We start from the raw sequence: 27,540 nt of genomic DNA, 5'->3' as shown, positions 1-27,540 counted from the left end.
CAGCTTTGCTCAGATCCACCCGGTGTTGCTGCAGCAGCCTTCCCTCTCGCAGGGTCTCACAGCAGTCCATGTGTGCACAGCACAGTGACCTCTGCTGCTGCAGAAGCCCAGCCAGTGCCTGCCACTTCCAGCACGACTCAGCGTGGATCGGAGCTGATGAAATTTGCACGGAAGGTGGAGTGCTTCCTCTCGGAGCCACCGAGTGCTCACTGCACTGCTGCTTCCTCACTGCAGCCCCGAGGCTCCATCTGTCCATCCGTGTCTTGACAGTTGCAAAGGAAACATTTCTGTAAAGATCTGACAAGGATGCTCAGGTTGGGTGGTTCTTGTACTCAGAGTGGACAAGTCACAGCCTGCGTGGTCCTTGTTCTAACCACGGGTATCTTCCCATTAATCCCCCAAGGACAGCTCGCTGGGAGACCTCTGGGACGCACTGGTTGCAGAGCTCTTTTACCTGCATACCTGCACTGCTTGACTGGGAGTTCTATTAGCCACAAAGGCAACCAGATTTGTGTTGATTTTGCTTGTCAGTAAGGAATATCAGACTCTAGCTAAAAAGCTTTAAAAGGGCTCACATTAGCTTTTCCTTTGAACTGATGGGTATTGAGGAAAAATGTCAGTAGTGAAAATGGTAAAGGTTCCTGCTGCCTTCTACCTCCGCAAGCAGCCACGAGTTCTTGTGGAATCATGTAAGGCAGAAGTCTTTGCTTGCAGCTCTCCGCTCGGTTCTGCATTTTCTGACTGCTGTTATCACTTAGGAACTATTGTCACAGCTGATGTTAAACCATGCGAATTTATAGCCCAAGTCATATAAAGTAATTTAGAAAGATGGTCCACAGCTTAGGGTCTCAGACTGTGAGTTAAGTAACGTATTATACAAATAAAAGTAAGCCGAAAATTAGAGTAATGTAAGATGACTTGCAGGCTCAGGTTTGAAAGGCTTTCTTTTAGGCTCCCTTTGTCTGTCTAACCTAGCGTTTCAGTAATGAATATATGGGTTTTTTCTCCTGTTCCCCTGATGGATAGCAGTTCTTGGTAATGAGCGGTACCCTGTTTCAGGGAAACCCTGTCTCCAGAGAAGCTCTTAAGCATATGCATAATTTCAGGCATGCACAGAATCCCTACTGAAGCTGAGTGCGTGCTTACTGCTGAGGATGTGCTTAAGAGCCTCCCTAAATGAGGGCCTTGATGTACAATTTAGAAGACTATATGCTGCTCAGTAGTCAAAGCAATCCAATTTACATAAATATTTATTTCTTTTCCATTATATATCATTTTTATGCAGGTGCTTGTGGGATGGATAGACGTCAGAACACATACATAATGGAAAAAAGCTTCAAAGGTATGGTATCCAGTGCCTGCAGCCACCCTGGCAAAGAGTTTGAGAAGGGTGTCGTAGAAGAGGTGAGATAGGAGACCTGGGCGCCCGGGCGAGCGGCCGTGCAGAGGCAGAGAGGGACAGAGCAGTTTCCCACAACACGTGCCCGCGAGCTGCCTGGGATCTGAGTTACGGACGTGAGTCTTTGCCAGGATGGGGGCTCCTGCCCTGGCAAAGCAGCATAGGAAATGAGGCGGGCTTTGCTGTGGGGACACGACGTGCAGGTGGAGGGGAAGCTCTTCTAGGACCCAGCAGCCATCCTGCAGGGCTTCCTGGTGGCGGTTGCTGCTGACCGACTGGTGCGCTGCTCTGCTAGGCTGCAGCTCCATAAAGCTCTCGGCCATCTAGAAAAACAGCTAACCCTGCTACGTGGCCTTCGCAGAGAGATTTATAGCAGAGCCTGAGAAAAGACCTCACTCAGTGCATTAACCAGTCACACTGGCACGAAGCAATTAATGGGCTCTGACTCTAGGGCTGTTCTAAAAAGGGATCATGGGTGAGTCATGTAGAAAGGCCCAGTGACTTTAGATTTCGGTTGTCCTCTAGATTTACATTCAAAGTATTCAGCTGTGTATGAACTACACCGCTCAGCACGGCGCGGGCTGCGAGCACCAGAGCTCGGCTCCTGCCCAGGGCCTCACGTTGGGTCCCGGCCTGGCTGCCCATTTCCAGCTGGGCACTGCCGGGAGCGCTTCCTCCACGTGCAGCCAGGCCCGGCTCATTGCTCCGAGGGGCTGAGCTGCCACAGGGCAAAGCCTGTATCTGCACTGACAGGGGTGCTGCTGAATACAAAGCTGGTTCACACCAGCAGCAGTGGACGCTGACAGCCGGGCCTGGGAGCACTGAGCACCTTGTGGCTGCTCTCTACAAAACAAGGCGATGTAATGTTTGGTAGAACGAGGCCTTACAATAGGCTGAAGGGAACCAGTGCTTCGTGGCCAAGTTGTCCTTGTTACAGCTAAATTTAAAATATTAAGGGAGTTATACATGTATATCCAACTCAGTCCACTGATTTCAGCTACTTCTGAAAGAAGGAAAGTCTTTTTAGTCTAGTTAGTTGGTTGTTTTTTTACATGGAACTATTAATTTCAGGATTAGCGTGAACTAAATTACTGTATTTACAAGGTTAGAAAGCTGCTTTGAACAAGCACAGTCAGGCTTCCCACCCAGGGCACGGCGACGCAGAGGGGATGTATCCATGTGACAGAGAGGGAAGTACAGCGGGAGTGAGCTGTGAAACGCATTTTCTGCCGTGACATATTGTGTTATCCAGGATCTGAGCCGTGTTCTTTCCATGTCTGTTTCCTTAATGAATTCAGAACTGGGGACCAAAGCCATGTCCAAAAGGCCGATGGGTTCTTAGGGCAGGCGAAGGCACAGCACGGGGACCCCTCGTGCAGCAAAGGGCTGGGAGCTCCGTGCCCACCCGGTGCCACGGCGTGACAGCAGCTGAGCTGCCAGCGGGTTTTGAGAGCAGTTTCTTTCCTGTGTGTGGTGCCCGGTGCTACCATTTCCAAGCTGTTCTTCACAGCTGAGCCCTTTGCAGTCATTTCTTTATTTATTTTATCGTGAATGCTGATGCGCTGGTGGAATAATGTGACCTCAGGCACTGGCATTTTAAGGAAGTAAGCTCCCTTTGTGCGATTCCCAGTAAAATCCCAGCAGTTAAGATCACTGATGCATGCAGAGGCTCGGGGCATCACTTAGTGTGGGTCGTTTGCTTGTTGTATGGGAACACATCCCTGTCATGCTTGCCCAAAGCAGAGCGGAGCTCTCTCTGCATTGCTGTCCTGGCAGCAGTGAAGGTTAGCCAGGGAAATGGAAGCAGCCATTGTGATTAAATAGTAGGAGAGCACGTTTTACCTGTGTACATCGTATTGCCTTAGCCCTTTGAACATGAAAGTAGGTATGAGGCTTGTCATTATTATGCCAGAGGATATTCAGGGCAGAAGAGAGTAAACCGGTCTATGGGAGGGATGCATACAGGCCAAGTTCCCAGTGATGAAAATAAAATCTCCTTGAAAGGACTGTGACGGGTCCAGGCAGCCCAAAGATGGGACCTCAAAGCCAAAGGGCCCCCCCCTTCCCCGCAGCAGGCAGGGTGCTGAGCGCAGCGCCCACGCACGGCCCCGGGGCGGCTGGACTGGGGATCGCTAAGTACATTTGAGACGAGTCAAATTAATTCATGAAATGGAATCTGACTAGTGATGCCAGACTTTTTAATTATCCCCAAATTACCTTAATAACAAAGTAAGTCAGAGGCTGCCACATCCTTTAGAGTTAAATTCCTTGCGATCTTGCACATAATGTCCTGTGGGCTAATGGCTCCCTGGTGTATAGCATGTTACCAAATGTGCTCTGGTGCTCTGCAAATTATATCATATCTGGAGCGAAGGGCCTAATCCCTGGCTAGACACAAAGCTCCCACTTACGTCAGCGGGCATTGGCTCATGGCAGCACTGCCTATGAGAAAAGGCAGATCTCGGGAGAGCCCAAGTGATTGCAGTGAGCCCCTGCGCTGTTTTGCTGGTCCCATCTGCGTGGGATGTAGCAGCGGTGTCAGTACTGCGGGGTCAGTTCTGGCTCAGGAAGATGAAAGTAGCTGAGCTGGATGGAACCAGATCACGTACCCGGGCTGAGTCCTGGTGGGGCCAGGTCCTGCAGCACTGAGTGTGCCTGCACCAACGCCGGCTCAGGGAGCTCAGAGCTGCTCGCTGCGGGAAGCACATGGTTCTTCCATGCACAGCCTTCCCGGCAGGGACTGAAGACTGGGGACTAGAACATATAGTACAGGTATTTTTAGCCTAAAGATTTTCATTTCGTTATAGGATTTGTTAGTCTTTGCTGTCTCCTCACTTTTGAACACTAGCAGGTCCTAGTCTGCATGGCACCTTAATTTAAGTTCTATACGTAGCAAAAGCTAGTAACCCTGCAATCATTCACGCGCAAAAGCCTTTGGTCTTTCAGGCCTGCTCCATTGCTATAAAGAGAGGGCAGGCTTTCACCAAACTGCCTTTACTGGGATCACATTGCTGGCCAAGCCCTGCGCCAGTGGGTGCGTGTTGCTGGGATGCACCAGGCTTGCTTCACTGTGAACTGAAGGCATTGTTAGATCTCACCCAGGCTGACGTCAGACAACAAGCTTCTAAATTTTAATTACTCCAGCAGCACTGCACTGGTGCCAGGGCCTCTGCCGGCCCTCACGTAAGGGTCCAGCTGGGCTGCTTCCCTGACCCTGAGAGCTGAGGAGCCCAGGGATTGGTTCGTATTGCTGAAACCGGAGGAGAGAAATGCAATAGCTCAGTGCAAGCTGCAGGGCACGACCTGAGCCCTTGCTTGGGGCACCTGCTCAGAGCCAGCCCCTATGGGGACTGAGGGACACACAGACGCAGCCCCAGGTCACACTGGTGATGCAAACCTGGCAAGTGAGTTAGCAGGATGGGGAGGAGAAGCACAGAGATGAGGTTTTTATAGGAGAAGCGATATCTTGTTGTCTGTCTATTTCTTAACCTGAATTTCTCTTTTTGTCTCCCATACTAGACAGCGGGGGCAACTGGGATTGCAGCTATTTTGCAAGTCCCTCTATTTCACCCGGAGTATTTCATATATACCAGGATCTGCCTTTGTACTGTAACCCAGCACAAGAAAATGCCTCATCTTTCATTGCATCGCTCTAATTCTAAATTAATGGCACTGCCCAGCAGGATGCACACAGCAGCAATGGCACGTTCTTAAATGTCAATGTTAAGACCTATTTATTCTCTGTTGTTGTTTTTTTTATTATTATTTAAAGCAAGACTGGCGCTGTACCTCGCAGCAGGCTGGCACACCCAGCCAGGGTCACGGACAGGGGACACCGGTGGTGCCACTATGCGCCGACCTTGCTCTCCCTGCTCCTCCATCCCCATCTCCTCCTTCCTTCAGGGAGAGGAGCAGCAGATGCCCACAGCACTGGGGAAAAAAAGCAAAAGTGAGGTTCAGATGGAGGCTTGTCCCCTTGTGGAAATCCAAGTGTTCCCTGCTAGCAGGAGCTGCCTCCTCCCAGTCTTAATGGCAGAAGGGAATACAAACCAACCAGATTCTCCTAGTGCTGGAAAGCCCCAGGAACAGAGCTCTCAGGGGACACAGTGCATACACTGCGCTGATGCAGTTCTACGCCTGCTGGAGATGTCTTGCTTTCAAACAGACAGCATTTGACATACCCAAAGCCCCTGGGACGCAGCCGCTGGCGGATCCGACCCACAGCCACATGCTGGTGGGCTGCAGGTTACAGCAGAGCTCCTTAGGAACGGGAGAGGGAGGGAAAAGACTGCCACCAAAAATTTACTACTGCAGTAAATGACAACTAGAACCTTTCACAGCAAAACCTTTGGTTTCGAGCAGGTTTTTATTTCTTTCCTGCTAAGAGAATTGTGGATGCAATGGTTTGGACACACCTAGAGCACAAGCGTCGGGTGTCCGTGCTGGATGCTTCGAGGATCTTCCTTTCCCCCTCCCCTTCTGCCCACCCTGCCCCTCCTGCAGAGGTTGAGCTGCAGCCCACCTGAGGAAGCTAACAGCCCCACCCCCATCTTGTTTTGCAGATTATATGAAGGAATCTGTGTGCAGCTCCAGCACTTGTTCTCTGAACAGCAGTGAAAACCCATATGCCACCATTAAAGATCCCCCCATCTTAACATGCAAACACTCCGAGAGCAGCTACGTGGAAATGAAATCGCCTGGTCACAGGGACTCCCCATATTCAGAAATGCCCACTTCATCAACAGCCAACAAAAACATCTACGAAGTTGGTAAGTGGGAAGCGCTGCCTCACAGCTGTTAACTCTAACAGTTGGAGTTTACCTTAGCGCTGCTGGGTACTGCAACCACTTGTCCTTGCTTTCCCAGAGCCCACCATCAGCGTGGTCCAAGATGCCCGTGCCCGGAGTGCCAGTTACCTCCAAAGTCCATACGACCTGCCTAGGAACAGTCACATTCCTAGTCACTACGACCTCCTCCCCGTAAGGCACAGCCCGACGCACGGGCCATCTTGGGACAAGCAGTCTTAAAGGGATGGACTTCACTGTGCTGCAACACAAACTTTGAGGAAGCAAAGAGAAGACAATCCTTTTCTGCACTGCAGGATGCTGACGTGACTTCAGGCTGCGAGGACCTAGCATAACTAAACATCAGCTTGGGCCAGCTGCTGCTGCATGACGTTATTTAAAAAGACTTTTTTTTTATATGGGTCACAAGAACTAATGAGAACCTTCTCCAGGTGTCTCTGGAGTGCACCACCCCTGGAAGGTGTCCACGTTCTCCAGGCAAAAGCTCTCCGCCATGTGTATTCTAACCCTGGCTTTGCTGTAAAATGAAACACAACAACACGCTGAGTAGGAGGACCTAGAGACATACATTTCTCCCAACTGCATCAGAGAACCTTGTACCGTTAGGAACGCGGTGACAGGAACACGCTGGAATACGGTTTACATCTCTGTCATGGAAATGGACGTTTTTCTGAATGGAAGCAGGAAAGCTTGTTGTTTCACTGTCTGGAAACCTCATTTACTGCCATCACCATGGGCATCCTGTGCAGATCATGCTTGGTAATTAGTGCTCCGTTCATCTTTATATTCAATACCAGGGTATTTGAGTACAGGAATATCAACACAGACACAGTTCTGTGCAATTTTAAAGTATAACACCTTGGCAAACGTCCAGTGATCTTTGTCAGCAATTTAAGTTTAAGCAATGAGCCTCATAGCCGGCTTACCGTATTTTGGTACAGCTATGCTTTAATTTTCCCTATACGCCTTCTTTTTCATTAGATAAATGCACAGCTTTTTCAGGTGGTGCAGACACAACTTCACCTGCTTCCTGGGACACTGCAGGTTTGCACAGACTAGCCCTGGTTCAGTTTCCTTTCCCAACACTGGGACACATTGGCTTCATCGCTGGCAAACCGCATCTCCATGATTCACCCGGCAGCATGCCCTCCATGACGCCCTTTAATTTGATGTGCATTACCATGTAGTGCAACTTTATCTGTTGACGATTTTACCTGATGTGTCATTACACTGAGCTGAAAATGGGTTTTCTTTTTCAGCAGCTGTTTGTGAAACAATTATCAAGGGGTTGACCTATGGTAAAGCTTTGGACTAAGCCACCACGATTTTTTTTTTTTTTGGTAATCTTTATTGACCTAGAAAGTAGAATACTTGCCGTTAAGCAGTTCCTTGTAGATTTTGAGCATGAAGTAGTATTGATTCTAAGTATGTAATTTTATTAGGCAACCGCGGAAGTAGCAAGTTGATTGCCTCTTAAAAAGATTTAAAAAATTCTGTTGCACATTCGCCAGTCTGATGGAAGCAGAAGAGAACCAAGCCAACACCAAGCCGCTTGCTCAACGTGTGACCACCAATGGAAGCTGCTGGCCTAGGGGACTGGTACGAGGACCCTGCCGGCACGGGGACAGCAGCTGGGAGCCAGCTCCACGTGACAGCAGGCATCAGAGCACCTTGGGTAGGGCAGCACCAAGCCCCCACAGCACCCCTGCAGCAGCCGGGATGGCGGGGCCAGCTCTGAGCCCCTATGTGCAAACCAAGAGTTCGGCATGCAGACAGCGGAGCTGAGCCCAAGATCCACCCAGGCTTGCAGAGAAGCAGATTTTCATGTTTCAGGATAACTTCAAAGTATTTACATGAATGCTGCATGTGTGCATGGGGGCAATGACTGATCAGCAATAGTAGTTTTATTTTCCAGGAAAGCCTTATATGAGACGTAATTAGGCACTTATTTTGTAGGGCCAGGAGGGATATATTTTGCATACATGAATGGAAAGACTTACCTCAAAATACCAAGAGAAATGCAGTTTGATGAAGAATCCTCTGGTTAGAGACCTGCCTTGCCATCTAGCACAAGCGGTCTCAGCTGCCAGCCTGACCAGTGTCTGTGTGTGTGTTGCTGTCAAGTTTGAGATGAGAGAGCAGAGATGGGCCTCAGTTTTGTTTTTTTCTTTCAAAGCTGGATTTTCAAACCAAATGCATCAATGTGCATAGAGCTTAACAGGAAAAAAAAAAAAGAAAAAACAACAAAGCAAGTACCTTCTTGTATATTATTAGCATTAGCTTAGAAAATAGGCACCGAAATGGCAATACTTTTTTAAGGCAAGACAGATTTGTAATATATTTGTTCACTGTGCAAAGGTATTCTACCTTGTACAAAATAAATAATTTCTCTCAGCGTGTCTTTCTCAAACTTACTCATTTGCAGACCAAAACTCCCAGCCCATGCTCAGGTTGAGTGCTCCATGCGACACTGCTGGTTTCAGAGGAGCTCACCATGTCTTCATGGAAAACCCCATAGGCACCTTGCAAGCCAGAAGCTGTCTCTTTCTGTTGCAGGACTTCTCAGAAAACGTGATGATATAATTCAGACTGAAATTTTGAGCTCTCTTTGAGTAAAGCCCAGCTTTAAAACAAATGGTAGCTGGCAAGGCACGCATCTTTTGAACTCTTCTGGTCGCTCCTGTCCGCAGCAGTTCAACCTTAGCAGGTCTGAGCGAGACCTCGGTGACGCAGTAATAAGGTGATGACAGCCCCACGTCTCTTGCTGCTGTCTACGCAATGCCTCTCAGCCGTGTCCTGATGGCACGCAGTGATGCCAGCGGGTTGCAGTGCTTTTGGTGGGCACAGGAGGACACGGGCCAGCAGTGACCCCAGGACCAGGCAAACCGCAGCCATCTCAGCATCCGAGTGTTCCCGAGGAGCCCAATCAATAAATCACAAGCATGAATTTGCAGCAGAAACACCTTTGGAATTGATGACTCCGGAGCAGTGCAGCAGGCAGCTACATACTGAAACTTTTTCAATATTTGTGCTTCATATTTCTAAACATCTTGTTAACTAAAGCCCAGCATGTAATCCTCTTATTTGACAAGCCACACTCAATAAGCTATTTAAGTCTGGAAACTCATCAGGTTTGAATTGATGGAGTAAGTAATTGTAGCTTAATAAAAACGTCTTTACATCAGAGCAATGCCACGTCCTTTCTGCTTAAGTGTCAGAACTTCAACTGCCATCGCACAGGAACCAAACCCACCGAACAGCTTCGGAATTGCTAAGGTCAGGACTTTCAGATATGTAAATGAGAGCAAAAGCTCTTGTTGAGAAAATCCAATTTCGCAGCATTATGCAGGAGATCCCACAAACTCAGAAAGCTCATTTCAGGGCTCAAAAGCTGCATCTATTATAATCAGTCACCTCCTATTAGCAGAGAAGAGACGCTTCAGCACAGAAGGAACACCAATTACAGGAGAGATGATTAATCAGCAGCTGAGTGGGAACAATACCATTAGGTCAGCATCCACACCAACGCCTTGCGCTGCCTCTCCAAAAGTCCCCTGCAGGTTCCTCCTGAGCCCAGCCATGTCCCACGGCTCAGGACCAGCCACAGCCCTGCAGCCGTCAGGAACAGGTGTTACCAAAGCATGGGACAGCAGGCAAAGGCTTTAACAGTTCAGAAGTTACAGCCCTGTATGCATCCCATGTGATTTTGCTGTAGAAGGCAGCAGCTTGCAAAGGCATGAAAATTCTGGATTGCCCATTGCGACAGTTCATAATTACAAAATCAGTTTTTGCAAGGCACTTCTGTCTAAGGCCTGTTTTGTGATTGCTACTTGTGAAGTCCTGATGAAAATAATTAAGAGTTCTTACGTTGCCTAAGAGCACGCCCAGCCATTGCACAGCTGCCCAGGAACACAACGCAATGCTGCTTGTTGCACAGTGAAGGAGGAAGCGTGTGCCCACACTGACACTGCGTGGGGCAGAGCTGGGGCTTGCATTCCAGCAGGCTCTGCTGCATCCGCGTTTACTGCCAGAAGGAAGCGTCTTGCATAAAGCCATAAGAAATCCAAGCCTGACGTGACAGCTGAGTCAGGCTGTTGGCTAAGTGAATCAGAAAAGGAAGCAAAGCAAAACTCACCCTGCATTTCCAGTTGGCAGATTTATGGCGTGGCTGCCCCAGGAATGAATTTAATTGTAAAATACAGTCCCGCCTGGCCAAAGTGCTCCGAGAACAGTTCCTACAGTGAGGATGGGCCCTATTTTATACCTTCTCCTGACTCCAGCAATACCAAGGTCCTAAAGGCTGGTTCAGGCAGAAGGATTCAGTGCTGCCACGCGCTCTCGGGGTGACTTCCAAAACTCACCCTGCTCAGCAACCTGGCTCCTACAGCACCACTCCTTCAGCAGAAGGCAACAAGGTGGGATCAAACAGCTGAAGTAATTTGCTGTAGAAGGCAGGAGTCTGTCATTCCACAGGATTTCCTTACTGGTGGTCATGAGGAAAAATGAGGAGGTTTGTAAAAGCTATTCAGGGATTTGACAAGAGCGAGTCCTCACTCTTCACATCATAAAAGCTTCCCAAAGCTGCCAAATTGTTGTCAACTGCATCAGCCCCCAAAAGCTGCAGGCCTGGTCCCAGTTTGTGGCCCTTTCACTTCCTCTTCTGGGAACACTTCCACTTCCGTGTCTCCTCCCAGTTCCAAGAAATTTACTAGCTGCTAGCAAGTAAAAACTTCAAAGTCAAATCCCACTTCTCCCAAAAAGTGCACTCAACGCCATACTGAGTTGTCCCCTGTAATTCTTTATTAGAATCATGGATGAATATATTTTAAATCAATCTAAAAAAATAATGAATCAAGTTACAGTACATGCATAAAATACAAAGTAATTTACAAACAGATCAAAATAGCATCTTCAGAACTAATATTAGGAGGAGAAATGGATTTAAAAGAAAAAAAAAAAAAAACCAAGTGACCGACTACAGCAATGCCTTCCGTGTGCCTTACACATCATGAGCACCGCAAGACAGAAAGGTTGGGTAAGAAATACAGCTGGAAGTGCCTACCCAAATCTGGATGTTCTAAGTGGGTCATATCAGAGTTTGAGAAATGTCCCCTACAGACAATTACTTCCTCTAATTGTGCAGATAACCACCAGCATTTATACAGACAGTTCCTTTAGATCCAGTAGAAATTCAGTGCTGATAGCCCCCGCATCTCAGCAGTAATGGCGCGGCTGGGAGTAGCACGTACTGTACGATACGCAGTGGTTTCGGAGTGCAGCGACAGAAGGCACAGTTCATGTATCCCTGAACTAGCTACTTGAACAGATGATTTGTGCTGAGTGACAATCACTGAATGAATGCATCCAATAACTACTCCAGATGTTTTTTTTGTTACAGAACATGTACCAAACCACTGGAATCATTTAAAAACACTGGATGAGACAGAACTGAGAACTAAGACCAGGTTGTAGCAGTTACCGACTGATCAACTTGAGCATCTGAATATCTTAATATATGTGGCATGTACGGATAGAAGTGATAGGCAGTATGTGACAATGTCCTTCAAGTCTGTGGATCATGAAAGAAAAAAGGCATCCTCAAGCCCTGATAGCACTGGCACTGTGGAGGCCGAGCCTCAGGCAGCACAGAAGCAGGCTGCACGTCCCCGTGACCCTCGGTGACACACACACACACACACACACACACACTGCTTCTCCCTCCTTCACGAGGCAGCTCACGTGAGTCCCACCAGTGCCCCCAGCAGCCCTGCCTGCACCGCAGCCCCCCCGCAGCAGGTGCCAAACCACAAAAGCTCCTTCACAGGTAGCGAGAACCCTGCTGCTTGTTGGTGAGAAGTTCTCTTCCCCCCGCCTCCCCCTGAATATTCTATAGCAAGATCTCCTCTTGACAGTCTGAAGATGTAGCCAAAGACATTTAACTTTACATTAAAATTGCACTTCAGAGCAACGGGAGTTCCATCAAGCTTTAGATGCAGTATACAACACCTTAAGACAAAGACAGATGATCCTGCCCAGAGATATTTTCCTAGTTAACCCGACAATAATTGTTTTGCAAGGAGCAGAATTACATCTTCGAGTGTTCACTAAATGTGTCTGTGTTCTGACTAGCGGGCATCACGCTGCAAAGAGATCGGTTCAGCTCCAAACAATTTACTGAACCAAAACCGACAAGTCAGCGTTGGGAAAATACTGCAGCCACGTAGAAGCAATAGATTATAAACACAGAAATCAAAGTGTTTAAGACATGGAGAAATTCAGAAGGAATAAGCAGTAACTGAACACAAGAAAGTAACCACAAGAATTACAAATATATTTAAATCTTGGACCTGGGGAATATACACAGCCTTTTAGGAAAGAATGAACACTCCTTATATATTCTGACAGCACTGCATCTTTGGTTTGTTTTCAGTGGTTGGAGGGACATGAATGGGAACCACGTTGTTGCTTGGAGACATATCATTCTCGCGTCTGTCGGACATTTGCTTCTGGGAAACAATACGATAGATCTCTGGAAGATGAGAAAGAGCCCAGTGTTACGTGCATGCAAAACATCAGCAAGCGAGCATCTGGGGAAGGCAAGAATTGCACAAAGCAAAGATTTCCTGTACTTCTGAAGCACGGCAGCTTTCACAAGAAGTTCAAATGCGATGTCTTCTGTATTTATAAATTAACATACAAACCATCTTTGCAAAACAAATTAGTTCTTTCACAACTGCTTTACGAGAAGCAATAAAAAAAAATAGTTCCCGATTCTTAGTAAAGGTGCAGAGTCCACCACGGATGCCATCAATTCCTTCCAATTGTCAAGGCTCTGAGAACACTGTGTTAGTGCAGATCAGCTTCAGGACTGCAGAGAACACTGACCACAGACAGAGACATCCCAGTAGAAATTGGAGAGCACAGGTTAAGCTCCTCTGCCTTTCCTACCACACCGCCAGGTGTGTGCCTGCATTGAAAGCTCTGCCAGGCTCCTGGGATTTGTCTGTGGCCAATGTACGTGCTGTACATAAATGGAGAGCAGGTACGAGGCCACTCCCTTCAGCTGCATAGAGAAGCATGACGTGTAGCACTTCACCCAGGAAGGAAATAAAGGACACCAAGAATAGAACATTGGGAACTCACTTGCAAATTCAAGTTCTAAACCACTGAAGTTAAAAAAAAAAAAATAAAGAAAAACACCCGCTAAGCCTCATTAACAAAATAATTAAAAGTGTTCCAGCTTCAGCCAAAAGCCTGCCCTGAAATGACAACACCACATCTGCTTTACACAACAGAACAGCGTGCTGGTACCGAGCACAGCACTGCCTGCCATCAGCCCGCTGCCGGGGCTCCGCTGCCTGCACTATTTGCATGCTGCAGCTCGGCCTGCTGGGGCACTCCAGAGAAGCTCAGGTCACACAAGAAGAGGGCGTCTGCAGAGCAGAGCAGAACGCTGCTCGCAAACAGCTTGGGTGAAACTCAAAGGTTCAAATTCTTTTGTAGGTCTAAAGTCTCTGGATAACGATGGTCCAAGCACCTTGTCTGACCCCAGACCAAGACGCATCTTTCCCACTAGAGATCTGTTATTACTGAGTAGCCTTTGTTCAGAATTTTAATGAGCTGCTGCATAGTGCACATCCTGACATCATTTCAGTACTGGAAACTGAGTAACCTCATGTAGGGAAGTCCTGTTTGCTGCCAAGGGCTGGTCACACAGCTATGTGCCTGCTTTTATGACAACGAGAGCCAATGGCATTGAGGAGCTAAAAAGGGTTCCTGATAAGCAAGGCCTGCAAACCTTGCCCTTGATGCAACAAGCTCGCATTGATTTAAGCTGCCAACACAAACACAGGCTGAGTGCTGCCCAGGAAGAGTAAGAGCAGGGCTGCACACATCCATGTAACTGCTGACCAGGTGGTCATTTCGCACAGATACTGTGCTGTGTCTGTTGTCTGCAGAAGGAATTTTAGCCTTTGCAAGCTGCACTGTGAGAGAATCTGCTTGTTGGGGTTCTAAAATGAGGGCTCAGACTCAGGTAGAGATAGACTGCTTGGAAAGCAGTGCATGCATTCAGTTAAGATCAGGTCACTGATGCAGCCAAACAAACCGTAGACACAAAGCAGGATTTTCTGATTTCACCGTTTGTTAAGTTCACTGTTGTTTCCATGACACACGAACAACTTCACAAGTTTGAGGAAAATGTAAAACAACAGATCTTTAAAGCCACCTGCAAGCCCACATGGGGATCTGTAGATAAAGATCAGCTTTGCCCCGTGGCAGGCCAGTTAGCAATGCTCAGCACAGGGCATGTGTGCTGAGGTGCAGGGAGCACAACTGGAAGAGATCTGCGCTGTGTTCCTCGGACAAGTTCTCTGCTTCTGAACATATGAGCAGATCTGGAGCAGCAATTCTCAGTTTTCCATGGAGCTTCCTGAACAAGTTCATACTGGTCTCTAACACGAGCTGCCACACACTTCCTCCACCCCTACCCCTATAAGCCATGTCCTCCTCATAACACCCTCATCTTAAAGCACTCAAAGATCTTCAGGGCTGTTTACCAAAGCCTTAAAAATAACAGTGCTGATTTTTTTTGCTGATAGAGGGTCTTTCTCTTCTGGGTGTGGGGAATGCATTTCCAGCTGATCCTCGCTCTCTGCCCTGCTAGAACATCTAGCAGCAGTGCTGCTCGAGTCAACTTGCAGCAGCTCCACGCTTGTGCTGCTCGCTGCCACTTCTCCCTCCTCTGCTGTGCAAACCTTTGTGCAGACACAGGATACTGCTCTAGATCAAAGCCTAAATGGTTAAAAACTGCTTTGCTCTACATCACAGTTGCACTCCTTCACCGCACATAGTTGTGTTGGTGTGATAGGGGAGGTGGGAACAGCTTAAACCTGCTCTTCCTGCGGCAAAAGGCCCAGGCGCAAAGCCTACGCTGAAAATGGTCTGTACTGAGGAATGCCTGGCTAATGAAGACGTGTGCTTTTTAAATGAAGACACTACACACTATGCGCTGCTCAGTAACTGAATGAGACCTTATTAAGAGCACATTCAGCAGAATGCTTCACTGCGTAATTGGTAACTATGTTAGACAGGCCTTGTGCTATAAGAGCTGGGGAAAAAAAACGACTGCTGTTTGCCCAGTCCTTGTCTGCTCAAACAGGGCTAGCATTTCATTCACTTTCAGGTGTATGGAATTAACAAAAAGAGGAAATCCCTCTTACATTCTTACGAAATGCTCTTAATGTCAGTACTCTGTGATGTTGTTTCCTTGGAGATGGGATTCCTTAGAGATGAAACCACAGAAGAATGCAGTACAGGAACCGAGACGGCACTGAATGAGGCAGGGCGCAGAGGCTGACTCCAGTTTACTTTAAGGATGCTTTATCCTGCTGTGAATGCTCACGGGGGATAGGATTAAAACACCAGCCTCTCATATTTGCCAAACAATACAAAGCAGCTTTGCGTACACAAGAATTAGCCCTTGAAGTCTAGACATCTTACAACAGGAGCTTGGACAGGGGCTGTTACCCTAAGCCACAGAAGGAAAAGGTCCCCAAACTCATCTGGTATAGACAGCAGGAGAGGAAGCCTACTAGATTTAAGATTTAATTCCTACCCCCCCCCCCCCCAGCAAATCCGTAATACGGCAAGACAAAAGGAAAGCTTTCTTCCTCTGCTACCTCCTGTAACAACAGCAGACCACACACTCACTTAGACTGTGCTAACTATAATGGATTCATATTTCCTACATCCAGAGCCATCTATTCAAGGTGGCTTCATCTGAGAATCTAGGTATGACCAAGCTTCACATCGACCTGGTATGACTCCAACTGAAAGTACTCTTAGGAGTTTCCATCACTGTCCAAACCAGATCACCTTCAGTAGGACTAAGAAAGAAAGGAGTTTTGGTCCAGATCTCAGTCAAGACATCCCCTGTCCAGGAAAGATTTAAGTGGCTGAGAGGCACTGAGAGCAGCCTGGGATGTCTTTGCAGTACTCTTCCCAGCATGGAAAACACTAGCAGAGCTGGTGCAGCAGCATGCCCTGCCCTTTCTGTCAGCCTCCTCCACACACAGCCTGTGGTAAAGCTGCTTGGCTTTACCAACTTTCTTCTTCAAGTGACAGCAAGTGTTCCTCCCTCTAACATTACCCTTGGAGGCAACCTAGCCACATATATACAGACTATCCAGGATTCCGCAGGGTCACTCTGAAAACCACATTCCTCAGATGACTGCTCGCCTCTTTCCTTCAAAGCAAATCATTAACACAAATAGCCAGCTGTGAAGTGTTATCAAGAAGTTTATTGGCAGAACATTCATCCTTTGCATGCCAGTTACAGCAGAGATGGAGGCAACCTGCTGCTAAGGCATTATTTACTTCATCTTTATCTCCCTGAAACAGGAGTCGATGTCTGGAGCGAGCCACGTGCCCACTAATCAGCAGAAGTGTTTCTTCCAGCACAGCTGAACCAGCCCTTCCTCAACAAGGATTCTGTCCGCATGCCCAAGAGTTCTTTACCCAGAACACTGTCACAGCAACACGCAGGGAGCCTGACGTTTGTGAGAAAGCAACAGCCCCAACAATCTGTCAGAGACCACTGAGGGCTAATCTTAATCACTTGTTCTCCCATTACAGACTGCGCTCCACAGAGAAATGAAACCAGAGAAATCAAACCTCCACTAATTAGAATCCAAAATAACTTCTGGAATAAAAAGTGCTGTTGGAAGCATGCAAGGAGGGAGAGAAGGAAACAGCCTGGCGTGTGCCCAACAGGTGAACTGCTTCCTCACGGCAACAGCAGAATATTGTATCTGGGCGTCACACAGCTCTGCAGAAATAAGGCAGCAGCCCAGGGCATGCAGCAAACTTCCCACTTCTTCAGCCATCACTGCTATGGCACAGAGTGGTCCAAGAGGAGGCTGAGGGCAGCTAGATCTCTCTCTCTCTCTCCCCACCTCCCACTGCAAGGGTATTCATAACACATTTCAAACAACAAAATGCTCCAGAATTTATATTTATTATAGTAATAATTTCCTAGCTACCTCCTCTGCTGCATGTTCCAATATGGCTAACATGTCCTTTATGATGACTTCTCAAAAGAAAGTATCGACTACTAGCAAAAAAGGAAAAAAATTCAAATCTAACTAGTTGCCAATGTCACAGATGTGAGAAGTTACACCTACCAGACAAAGGGTTTAAACAAAAAGTACTTCATCCACAGAGCATAAGAACTGCAGCACCCACTGCTATCACGTGCTACAAAGGCCAGAAGTCCAGCCAGGACAATTACATGCACTGACAGCAACTACCCTGCACTCAGGAGTCACTGAGTCTCAGACTACCAGTACTGCTCGATTCTTTCAGCACTTCTCTCTTGGCAACTGTTACGCTCACCATTAATGAAGGAAGCACACTAGATTGCCTTCTCCCTTGAAAAACAATAGCTATTTTGTCTCGAGGTGGGCATGAGACAGTTCTCTCACACAGCCGCTCCCTGTTCCACAAACGGGAAAGTGAAGCACAGAAACCAGGCTGACTGGAAACCCGGGGCAGAGCAAAGTGAGTAAGACTCATTCCTGAGTCCAAAGCTGCCCTATCAACTGCGACACTTCAAAAGCGTCATCTGAATATTACAGCTGTGAAGAATGATTAAACTGCTAAAATTTTACACACTTTGTAGGCAAATAAATGCCTATTTACTGCATATCAGAGCAACGTTCTGCCTTTCCTCCTCCAAACACAAAGTACTAGATGACTCACCTGTCAGAATAGTCTGGAAAGCTGCTTCCACATTTGTAGAGTCTAAAGCAGATGTCTCGATAAATGACAAACCATTCTTCTCTGCATGGACAGAAATACTATAATTAGAGGGGTGTAAAACATTTATCTCCCATCCAGAAGAACTTCTGTACCAGACAACATGCATGGTGATGCTGATGAGATAGATGCATTAGTGCTAAGAAAAAGCATTAAAAGTTGTAGGGTTTTCTCCTTTCCCTTCTGAAAGCAAGGCCAGCTAATAGCAGCAACATAATTTACAGTCATCATCAGACACAGGGATCAGGCCAGTGCTGTGTTACCTGGGGGCACATCGAGCATCACTGAAAGTGAGGATTTGTTGCACTTTCAAGAAATGTGCAAGGAAACTTCCTGGACGTTCTTTTAACCTTGTCAAGTTTTTCCACCTCCCAACATGTCGTGGCAGCTCACCTAACAGAGCCAGCCTTATCAGGGAACTGTAGTCCTTTACCTGCAGGCAGATATCCTCACTGGCCAGAAACCCTGCACAAGCAGCTACAGCAAGCCTTAAAGAACAAAACCCAGCTTCTCTCCAGAATTAAAGAAATTTGTCCTAAAACAAGGCAAGATATATATAAACTAGAATAATATCTCAATTACGTAGTAAGAGTCAGAAAGGTGGCTAACACAAGTCTGTTCAGATACTGGCATCTGTTCCAGGCTCCAGATCAGCTGATACAGATAAGGTATTTCACAGATGCAAATCTGCCACCATGTAAGAAACTCAAACCTAAACCCACCAGCACAGCTCCTGCAAGAAAAGCAATGCACAGGCATGGAACTAAATCTGGTTTAAAATTGTCTTCAGGTGCCTCTGGCTGATTCTTGAGAGTATATCAGCATGCAGGTTCTATAGAGCTTCATTTTTAACTGAACGAAGGAAGGCATACAGCAGTACGTGGCACTGAGTCTTTTCCCTCCTCCCTGTACACTCATGCATTTCACATCAGGCAGGCAGAGTCCAGACAGTTCGCATTAGGAAATTATTTCAAGCTCACCAACCTGCAAAAGCTCTGGCCTCGTCTGTAGGGACTGCTCTCAGGTGGCGCAAGTCACTCTTGTTTCCCACAAGCATGATTACAATATTGCTGTCTGCATGGTCTCTCAGCTCTTTCAACCACCTCTCCACGTTCTCGTAAGTGAGGTGCTTAGCGATGTCATACACCAGCAATGCCCCTACAGCACCTCGATAGTACCTGTGGGTGAAGAGATGTGTCAGAGAACCAGCAAGAAACATGATCGAAAGTGACAAGCTACTGAGTAATAGCTATTTCCCATTACTGCAAAGACACACACATTAAAAATAATAATCCAAAGCATAATACATGGGACTTGAAGCAGCTGAAATACAGCATCCAGACCAGGGTTAATCCATGTGACCACAAGAGCAGCCAGGGCAGCTCAGGGGCTGGTGAGTCACTCTGCACCTCAAAGATGAAGCACTGTTGTCTATGGGGAGTTACTGTCACCCTCAGCCTCTGACCCACTCCTGAAAGGCTCCACACCCACCACTATGGGTGCAGTACAGGCACAGCCCAGAGCAGCAGGAAGACTTTATAATGACTCACAGGATCATAAAAAAAAAAAAAAGCAACCTGATCTGTTCTCTTTATGAAATACCCCAATTGGATTCCCCTCAGACCAGGGAGAGGCACAGTTACACGTACAAAAAGAAAGAGGTTGTGTTTTCCCACCCCACAATTACCTCCAGCTTTACTCAAATCTAGCTTTTGCTGTGCAGTTTTTTCAGTTACACAAACAAACCAAGTGAGCCGTGCTTCCCTACTGATACAGCAGGCGTTCTGGTCGTAGGTTACCACTGATAAAACCTCCATCATTACAGCTATTATTTCATCAATGGCTTGCATTTAAATGAGTCTCTCACAGCCCAGAAACGCCTCCAGTTACATACTATGAGAGCACTGAGAAGTAAATCCATTCATACGGTGTCAAGCTTCAGGACAGAATAATATTCAAGCTTCCCTCTCCCATATTATACGTGGATATATAGAGAGAAAATAAAACCATCCCATTTGCAGTTTGTGGAATCAGAAGGGCCCCAAGTTCACCCTCCTCAGCAAAAGCTTCTCTCTAGCCATACAGGCTACCACTTACGCTGATGTTATAGCTCGGTATCGTTCCTGCCCTGCTGTGTCCCATATCTGAGCCTTTATTGTCTTCCCATCAACTTGAATGCTTCTTGTTGCAAATTCTACTCCAATGGTGCTTTTGCTTTCCAAGTTAAACTCATTGCGAGTGAATCGAGACAGGAGGTTACTCTTGCCTACTCCAGAGTCTCCAATAAGGACAACTACAAGACAGAAATGACATTGGAATCAGATCCCAGATGTAGATCAGCTACTGACAATCATCTGCAACGAATACATTTGTTTTCCATAATAAAACACAAAGGAAAAGAATAGCACAACCACCCCTCTTGTCAGGGGTCTCTTGTCCAAGTCTCGAGATTTCCAGAGGACCAGGGCTGTCACATTCACCAGCATTTCAAACAGACTTCAGGCTTGGTTTTTAGCTGTTACATTTCAGTCCCCCTTTGCTTTACATTGAATCACGTTCCTCCTCCGGGAAAAACATACACGGCAAAGTGCAAAAGTCAGAGACAGTTTGGATTTCACACCCTTGTGACAATGCTAAAACTAAACCAAATGAAAAACCTCACACCACACAAGTGTTTTGCCGAAGCAGAATTCCAGCGCGCAGGGCAGGCAGCAGGCTGCCTTCACTCTACACCCCTCACACCTTTGCAGAAAGGAAGTTCCCCACTAGCACAGAAAAAAAAAAAAAAAAAATCGGAACATACAGAAAAGAACCAAATCACACAAGACCACAGTCACCCCGACAGACAGCTTGAAAGGCTGCCCGGGCACAGCACGCACCTCAGCAGTCGCTCACTGCTGCTGAGGCTCAGAGCCCAGCGCTGCTCCAAAGCGCTGCTCTGGGGTATGGCTGTGGCTCAGGACTACACGCACCACCCGCTGCCCTGCCCAGCCGGCCTCGCTGCCGCACCAGTGCCCAGGGAACTGGCTGCCAAGGTGCAGCGTAGAAGTTCAGCTGCTGGGTCAAATGCAAGCCCACCTGAGTCACACCACATGGCAGCCCCTTGGGATGCTCCTCTGCCCCCATCAGAAGAACGGATAACAGAAGGAAAGGGAGGAGGAAGAGGATGAATTAGATCCTTGAGAGGAAAGGCTGCACATCAAAGCCAGTATAAGCAGGAGAGTCATGGGTGACAAAGAAAACAGTGTGGCTCTACTTGTTCTGGGGAAAAAAAAGCAAGCGTTTGCACGGTAATAAACATCATTTCAGGTTTAAGATGTTGCAACGCTGATAATATGCTGTGTGGTACAACAGAGGAACGAGTCCACTGAGCTCAGGAGCGAGACAGTCTAGCAGCACTAAGCCTCCCACCTTTTGCTGCATCACACAGCACACTTCTGGACACTATCTCCTATTTACGTAATGCCCAATTCTGACAAATGGGGTTTTCCCTGACTGTAAGAGCTGAGAAGCATCTACTAAATTCTCTGCACAAAACGAAAATTGCAGCAGCACTAGCTTCACGTAGCCTTACAGAGAATATTTCATCAACACATTGCAGCCCCCTCCTGACTGAGCGAGCAGCCTGCCAAGCTTCCGAAGCTGCAGAAGGCAAAGAGCAGCTTCAACACTTCTCTTAGGAAGACCCACGGTGCAAGCGGGTGGCATGCACGTATACTGAATGCAAACAGGATCTGTTTTCCCACATGACAGGTCAGCAGGGTTCGGTGTCAGCTGCCCTGACACAGCTGAGCAACGTCTCTGGCACAGAGGATGTCAAAGGGTAATAAAGTTAGTGCAGAGGTCAGGGCACCTCATTACATCATCACCACCAGGCAAATTGCCGCAGGTTTCCTCTTCCATTGGCAAATAAGATCTTCAGTACTCTTTCAGCAGGTTTAGGCCACAGTTTTAGATGACATCATGCTTCTATTCACTGGGACACAGGGCTGAAAACTTCTCCAGATGAGGAAAGCAGTCCACGCACATCCCTTTGTTTTCCCCAGAGGCTGTATCCCACACCTGTTGCCCACTACCCTCACAAACATTTCTGTTGTTCAGTGCAGATTCCCAAGCACAGTTTGGACAGTTCCCCCTGCCAGGTTTTTTCCTCACCTTGTCTCAGTGCCACACTGCTTATGTCTGAGCGCTCTCCATTGCCAGGCTCAATTAAAAGGGGAAATATTTTACTTTCCTCCTTGAAGCCAGCTATTTCCCCTACTTAATTGGGCCACTGCAGCCTGCGCTAAGCAGGGCCACGGGAACAGCTTGCACTGTTGGGGGTACCTGACACTTTCTGCACTGCCACCAGCCTGAGCTATCATTCTTTGAATGCAGTGATGAACTGAAACAGCTTTAAACAGTCACCCAGATTATTTCATTAATTTTCATTTTGCTTTCCTTATCAAACCACCTCAGTTTGCTATTTCATGCTACACAGCGTTCCCATATATTACATTCTTAGCAGGAATGACCCTGAATGCCTGAGTTCAACTCCATCACAGGCAAACAGTTTGAGAGGGAAATGATGGTATCTAATTCCACGTCAAAGCTAATTGTTCCTGCACACACACTTCTACTGGGCTTCTCTTCCAGAAACTCACTCTTAATGGTTAGAAATTGCCTTCTAATTTTCAGAAGAAATTAGCGGTCAGCTGGTAGTGGTGCTCGTGTGCCAGCACTGCCCCATTAGCTTATTAGTTTCTTCTCCCGGTGGTGTTTATGCTGTTTCATGTATTTACAGAAAGCAACCCCATCTTCTCAGCCTTGTTCTACCACCTAAAGAAGCCGACTTCTCAAACATTTCCTTATAAACAGATGGTGCATTTCCCCAAACATCTTCCCTACAAGTTCTTCATTTCTCTTCCAAGCAGTGAGTACGACTACATGCATCATTCTAGGTGAGATCTCACATACACAAGGATTTCAGTCTTGCTATCTCTACTAGAAATGCCCTGTGCTGGAATGATCCGTTCCCGACCACACCACCTTGGTGGCTCTGTCTGCCTGCGATCAGAGCGAGCTGCCCAAACTTTCTATCCGTCAGCTTTTACTTCACCGAATTCCCGCAAATCCCCCAGCCTTGCATTCCAAATCCTGCTCCATTCAGAGAGCTGCCATCCTCATCATCACGCAAGAAGACAGAGAGCAGTGCTGCAAGATCTTCTGTACCACTCATCTTCGCACAGCCAGCGAATTCCGCAACTCCATCGGCACTGGAAGGACTGAAGTTTAGGGAAACATTTAAACAAGTTCAGCCTTAAACCTCCATCATAACCTTCTTTGCACCACTGTTGGCACAGACTGAGAACAACCCAAGAGGCAGCAGAAGGGATCCCCTGCCCCAGCTGACTACAGACAGGCAGCTCCCTGTAGCTGCTTCCATGATGTGGCAGCTCAGTATGTGCAAGCAGGAGCTTTTTAAAAGGATGCATTTAACTAGCTAAAGCACTTAGCACTGCAACAGTTTAACACAAAGTATTTGGCAGACAGAAAGAACGAGGAAGTCCATGCAACTGTAAGAATTTCATTCTGTAATTCCAGTTTTATGTCTGTAGAAGACCAAAATAAGAATTCAATTTCCTTGCTTGAAAAGCCATTTAGAGATGTATTAATCTTTCAAGAACATTCCAGCTCTCACTCAATTTTTATTTCTGTTAAACCCCTAATTTAATTAAAGTATTTTCTAAGAACTTCAACCAGCTCATAAAACACACTATTGACAACCTAATCAGGTTGAAAATAGTAAGTCCAGCACTGCTAGCTTCTTCTGGCTGCAGTAAGGTTATTACACAAGTGGCATATTACACAATTTCAAACATGTCAGGGATTACCGTGTCTGAAAACACTTCTGTCTGCACCAAGCTCCGCTATTAAGAGGCAGATAAACAAAGAGCCTGAACGTATTTCATGACACCCACGAGACCCTGCTGAACCCCTCTTCCAGCCCGCTTAAATTGGGGTTTAAAGGAAATGTGGATTAGATGTCCTGATTCAGCATCTTCTAGCCAGCTGGTGACAAACCAAACGCAATCGTATCTTACATCAGTCTCCCCCTCACCTGTGCCTTCTGCTTTATTCATCCATTTCTGCCTCAAAGAGAAGCATCATGTGCTTCAAAGGCACCGTAGGGTAGGGGTCATCTATTACCTGCACTTACTACACATTGCCCAAAACAAGTGCAGTGTAATGGATAAGCAGGAAGGTTTGTTACAGCCCAAAAGTGCCTCCGCATCTAAGAGAAGTGGAAGGCACAGGGTTTGTTACCACTGTAAAAAATAGCACCTGCCATGCAACTGCTTTTCCCTACAGACTTCTATAATGAAAACACAAGAAAAAAATGCATTGTCTGAACTCCAAAACAACAGCTCCGTTCAGATTCAGTTTCCTTCAGCAAAGGAAAAAGCTGCAGTAATAAACATGACGCAAACTAGGAAGCAGATAGCTGAAACAGGAGTTTTTCCACCAATCAGCCGAATATCACTGCAGGCCAGGTCTGCATTCGGAAACAAGAAGGCTGACCTCAAATCCAAAGTTCCAGATGGTCAGAGTACAAACCTAATCCTCCTGAGCTTTGTCCCTGAAAAACACAGAAGACGTATTCCAGAAGTGAGGGTTGTTTTGGTATCTACTCACTGACTGTAAATACATTAATCAAAAAGAGTTAAAAGTTACTGCACTTCAGTAAGGATGTTACTCAATAACTTAAGCCTCATGTCAACACTTATTTTTTCTTCCCGTTAAAATTGGAGCACGAATTCTACAAAGCAGGCTTCACAGACCTTGGGTTTCCTGAAGCATGGTGCTGCGAGCAGCAGGCACTGCTCTCTCAATGAAAGCAGCTGGTTTAGCATGGAAGGACAAACAGACACACATAGCTGGACACGAAGAAGTTACCAGAAACTGGCTTGTTTTAAGGCAGACCTATTAGGCTTGAGCACATGCTGAAGTGCTGTGCAGTGGAGCCAGGCAAGGGGCAGTGTGACAGCTCCAGGGGTTAGACTGCAGCAGCACAGGTGGCTGCTATCACCCCTGCCAGCACCAGCGCCCGGATTTTGCCATGGAGCTGCTGTCAGTGGCTGACAGGACAAGAACAGAAGCCTCACATAAACACACTAGCAGCAGTTTAATTCAAGAGCAGTAAGAGACAGCTAGACTAGAGAATACACCTGGACTCTTTTACAGCATGTCAAAACCTGAAGTTAGTCCCAGCAACTGACAATGTCCCTTCAAGTCCATGAGCCCTGAAGAACTGTCTGTCTGTGTCCTGACAGATCAGTCTGACGTCGAGAAGGGCTGTCTGAGAAGCACGGTGTAACAGAACAAACAGGCCAACCTCTGCGAGGCAAGCCCTCCCATCTTCAAGCAGCAGTGCCCCCAGACACAACACCGTACCCAGCACACCGAGATGCCCAATGCATGTTCTTCCTCTGTGAGTTTTTTGCAGTCTTTCAAACCCATGCGTTCTTATCATCTACAGCAACGAACCACTCCAAAGTTCACATACAGACTGAGAGACTTTATGTCCTTTTGTTTTAGACCTCTGCTCAATAAAAGCAGCATTAGAAATATTCAGAGGCATTATGACAAACAATAGATATTCTTTCCCTATTTGCCGACACTGCTCGTTGTTTTTAATTTTGATAAAGTGAAGCATCACTTCAATATGGGGCACTCTACTGATTATTTTCATGTCCTTCTGCATCTTTTTAGTTCTGCAATATTCCTTTCAAAACTGGTGCACCTGCGCTGCCCACATGTTCCTGCAGTCCCCTGGGGACTCATGTCTCAGGTTCACACGCCAGCAGAACGATTCCCAGGTTCTCATTTCCTCTTCCAAGGACTTTTACTATTTGCCTTTTGGGGCAGTGCCTGGTAAGAAGACAGTGATTTCAGAGAATTACTCAGTAATTTACTCAGTAATTCCAGGATCATTCCAGAGCGGTGACTGCTTGGCAACACCACCTCCTCCAGGTCCCTATAACTGTTCCCACAATGTTTGTTACTCTGCATTTCTGGGTGTGTTGTTTCAGCTGCCACATTAATCCCAGCTATGTGACTCTGCATGGATTTCCTGTGATCTGCTTTAACTTCAGAAGACCTGAATCACTCACCTCCACAAGACCCTTTTCCTAGCACTGCCTGCACTGCAGCAGCTTCTATACATGAGTCTAACGGGAGAAGCCTTAGGAAAGGCAATCAATTAACTTAGCCTTGATTTTTTTTTTCCCCACACAAACGAATCCCAACTGTATTATTTTGCAATTTTACAAGGAAGCAGGTTTAAGGAAAGGCAACACCTCTCCCAAGAAGCTCCGCGGCACTGATACTCCCACTACTGTTAAAGCATTAATTAGAAATTTATTTACACAATTCTGTCAGTATATGTAACTATATGCTTTTGACAACCTATACGCCTAAGACTTTGAAACAAATTGTTGATGCGGCGGCGCTGGCGGTCAGCAAGGCCTCTGCTGCCAGCCCGGAAAACAGGCACTTCTGAATGCTTCCTGGCTTCATCTTGAGCAGTACAAGTGACTGATCTACAGGTCAAGGTTTTCTACATGGAATCTGGACAAGACAGACAACAGAAACTGTAATTCCTCGACGTTATTACAGGAGCTTAAGGATACAGAACAGTTTTCTTTCCAGACACCCAAGCTTCACCACAACCTGCACACTGTCTCTCATCATTACAACGTACCAAGCGACATTCTAAATCTGACGTTCTACTTCCCGATATAATCCTGCAATGGGCAACTATTTCCACGGTCCTTGAAAGACCCAATTTCTAAACCTCGCTGCACAAGCAGCACCGAAGCAGCAGCACCGCAGCGCGCTCCCAGAAGGCGGCCGGGCGCAGGTGCCGGGCGCGGATCCCAGGCGCTGCCTTCAGCGCTGCGGCTCAGCAGCTTGGGGCCGGGAGCGGCGTTCCGCTGCGCGCTGCACGGCCGGCACCGGCCCTGGAGAACGACTCAGATCGCGGCGGGAGGCAACCCGCGCCGCGGTATTAAATTAGCTGCATCATCCCCCGACGTGAGACAGCCGGACAGCTCGGCCCCGGCTCCCAGCTCCACCAGCACCCGGCGGGACGCGGCGACGCCCGCTCGGAGCCCGGGGAAGCCCGCTGCTCTCCGCCCGCCCGGGGCCCGCCGCCCGCGCCGCGCTCCTCGCCCGCCCTGAGGAGGCCCCGAGGGCCGCCCCCGCGAAGGTGACCCCCCGTTAGCACAGAAACGCGGGCGTTACCTTTGAAGAGATAATCGTACTCGTCGTCGCGGTTGCCCATGGTGCGAGGCGCGGCGGAGGCCGAGGACAGGGCCGGGGACGGGAACGGGAGCCGGACCCCTCCCTGCAGCCGCCTCAACGCTTCCGCACTCTGCCCGCCCACGGCCGGGTCCTTCCGGGGCAGCGCCGCGGAGCTGCTTCCGGGCCGCCCGCCCCGCCCTGCCCGGACTTAAGGGGACGGTGCCGCCGGTGGGA

The 27,540-nt window shown here is 47.6% G+C and overlaps 2 protein-coding genes across 17 annotated transcripts in view; one reads left to right on the top strand and one right to left on the bottom strand.

Annotated features, from left to right (window-relative positions):
- Positions 1-8,598, top strand: part of MEGF11 (multiple EGF like domains 11) — a 280,422-nt gene extending 271,824 nt beyond the window's left edge. For 13 of the 16 annotated variants that reach the window (XM_021407912.1, XM_021407917.1, XM_021407905.1 and 10 more), the window contains 3 exons: positions 1,286-1,342; positions 5,962-6,168; positions 6,266-8,598. In XM_021407912.1, the coding sequence (XP_021263587.1) occupies positions 1,286-1,342; positions 5,962-6,168; positions 6,266-6,426 (425 nt within the window). In that variant the 3' untranslated portion in view covers positions 6,427-8,598. The other 3 variants (XR_002442023.1, XM_021407913.1, XM_021407914.1) reach the window with 3 other exon arrangements.
- RAB11A (RAB11A, member RAS oncogene family) lies at positions 12,324-27,464 on the bottom strand. The gene is made up of 5 exons (XM_021407932.1): positions 27,307-27,464; positions 20,119-20,314; positions 19,006-19,199; positions 17,965-18,045; positions 12,324-12,733 (listed from the first exon to the last, which is right to left on the bottom strand). The coding sequence occupies exons 1-5, from the start codon at positions 27,344-27,346 to the stop codon at positions 12,594-12,596; spliced, it is 651 nt and encodes a 216-aa protein (XP_021263607.1). The 5' UTR covers positions 27,347-27,464; the 3' UTR covers positions 12,324-12,593.

Source organism: Numida meleagris, chromosome 9, assembly GCF_002078875.1.
Source record: "Numida meleagris isolate 19003 breed g44 Domestic line chromosome 9, NumMel1.0, whole genome shotgun sequence".
NCBI classification, from domain to species: Eukaryota; Metazoa; Chordata; class Aves; order Galliformes; family Numididae; genus Numida; species Numida meleagris.
The sequence above is the reverse complement of the archived record's forward strand: the minus strand, read 5'-3'. Positions and strand labels throughout refer to the sequence as shown.

Excerpts from the sequence above, each read along its gene's own strand:
- RAB11A (XM_021407932.1), bottom strand. The coding sequence starts at position 27,346 with ATGGGCAACCGCGACGACGAGTACGATTATCTCTTCAAAG. Across the intron at positions 20,315-27,306 it reads GTACGATTATCTCTTCAAAG|TTGTCCTTATTGGAGACTCT; the intron begins GTAACGCCCGCG and ends TCTGTCTTGTAG. Across the intron at positions 18,046-19,005 it reads CGAGGCCAGAGCTTTTGCAG|AGAAGAATGGTTTGTCATTT; the intron begins GTTGGTGAGCTT and ends CTGTCCATGCAG.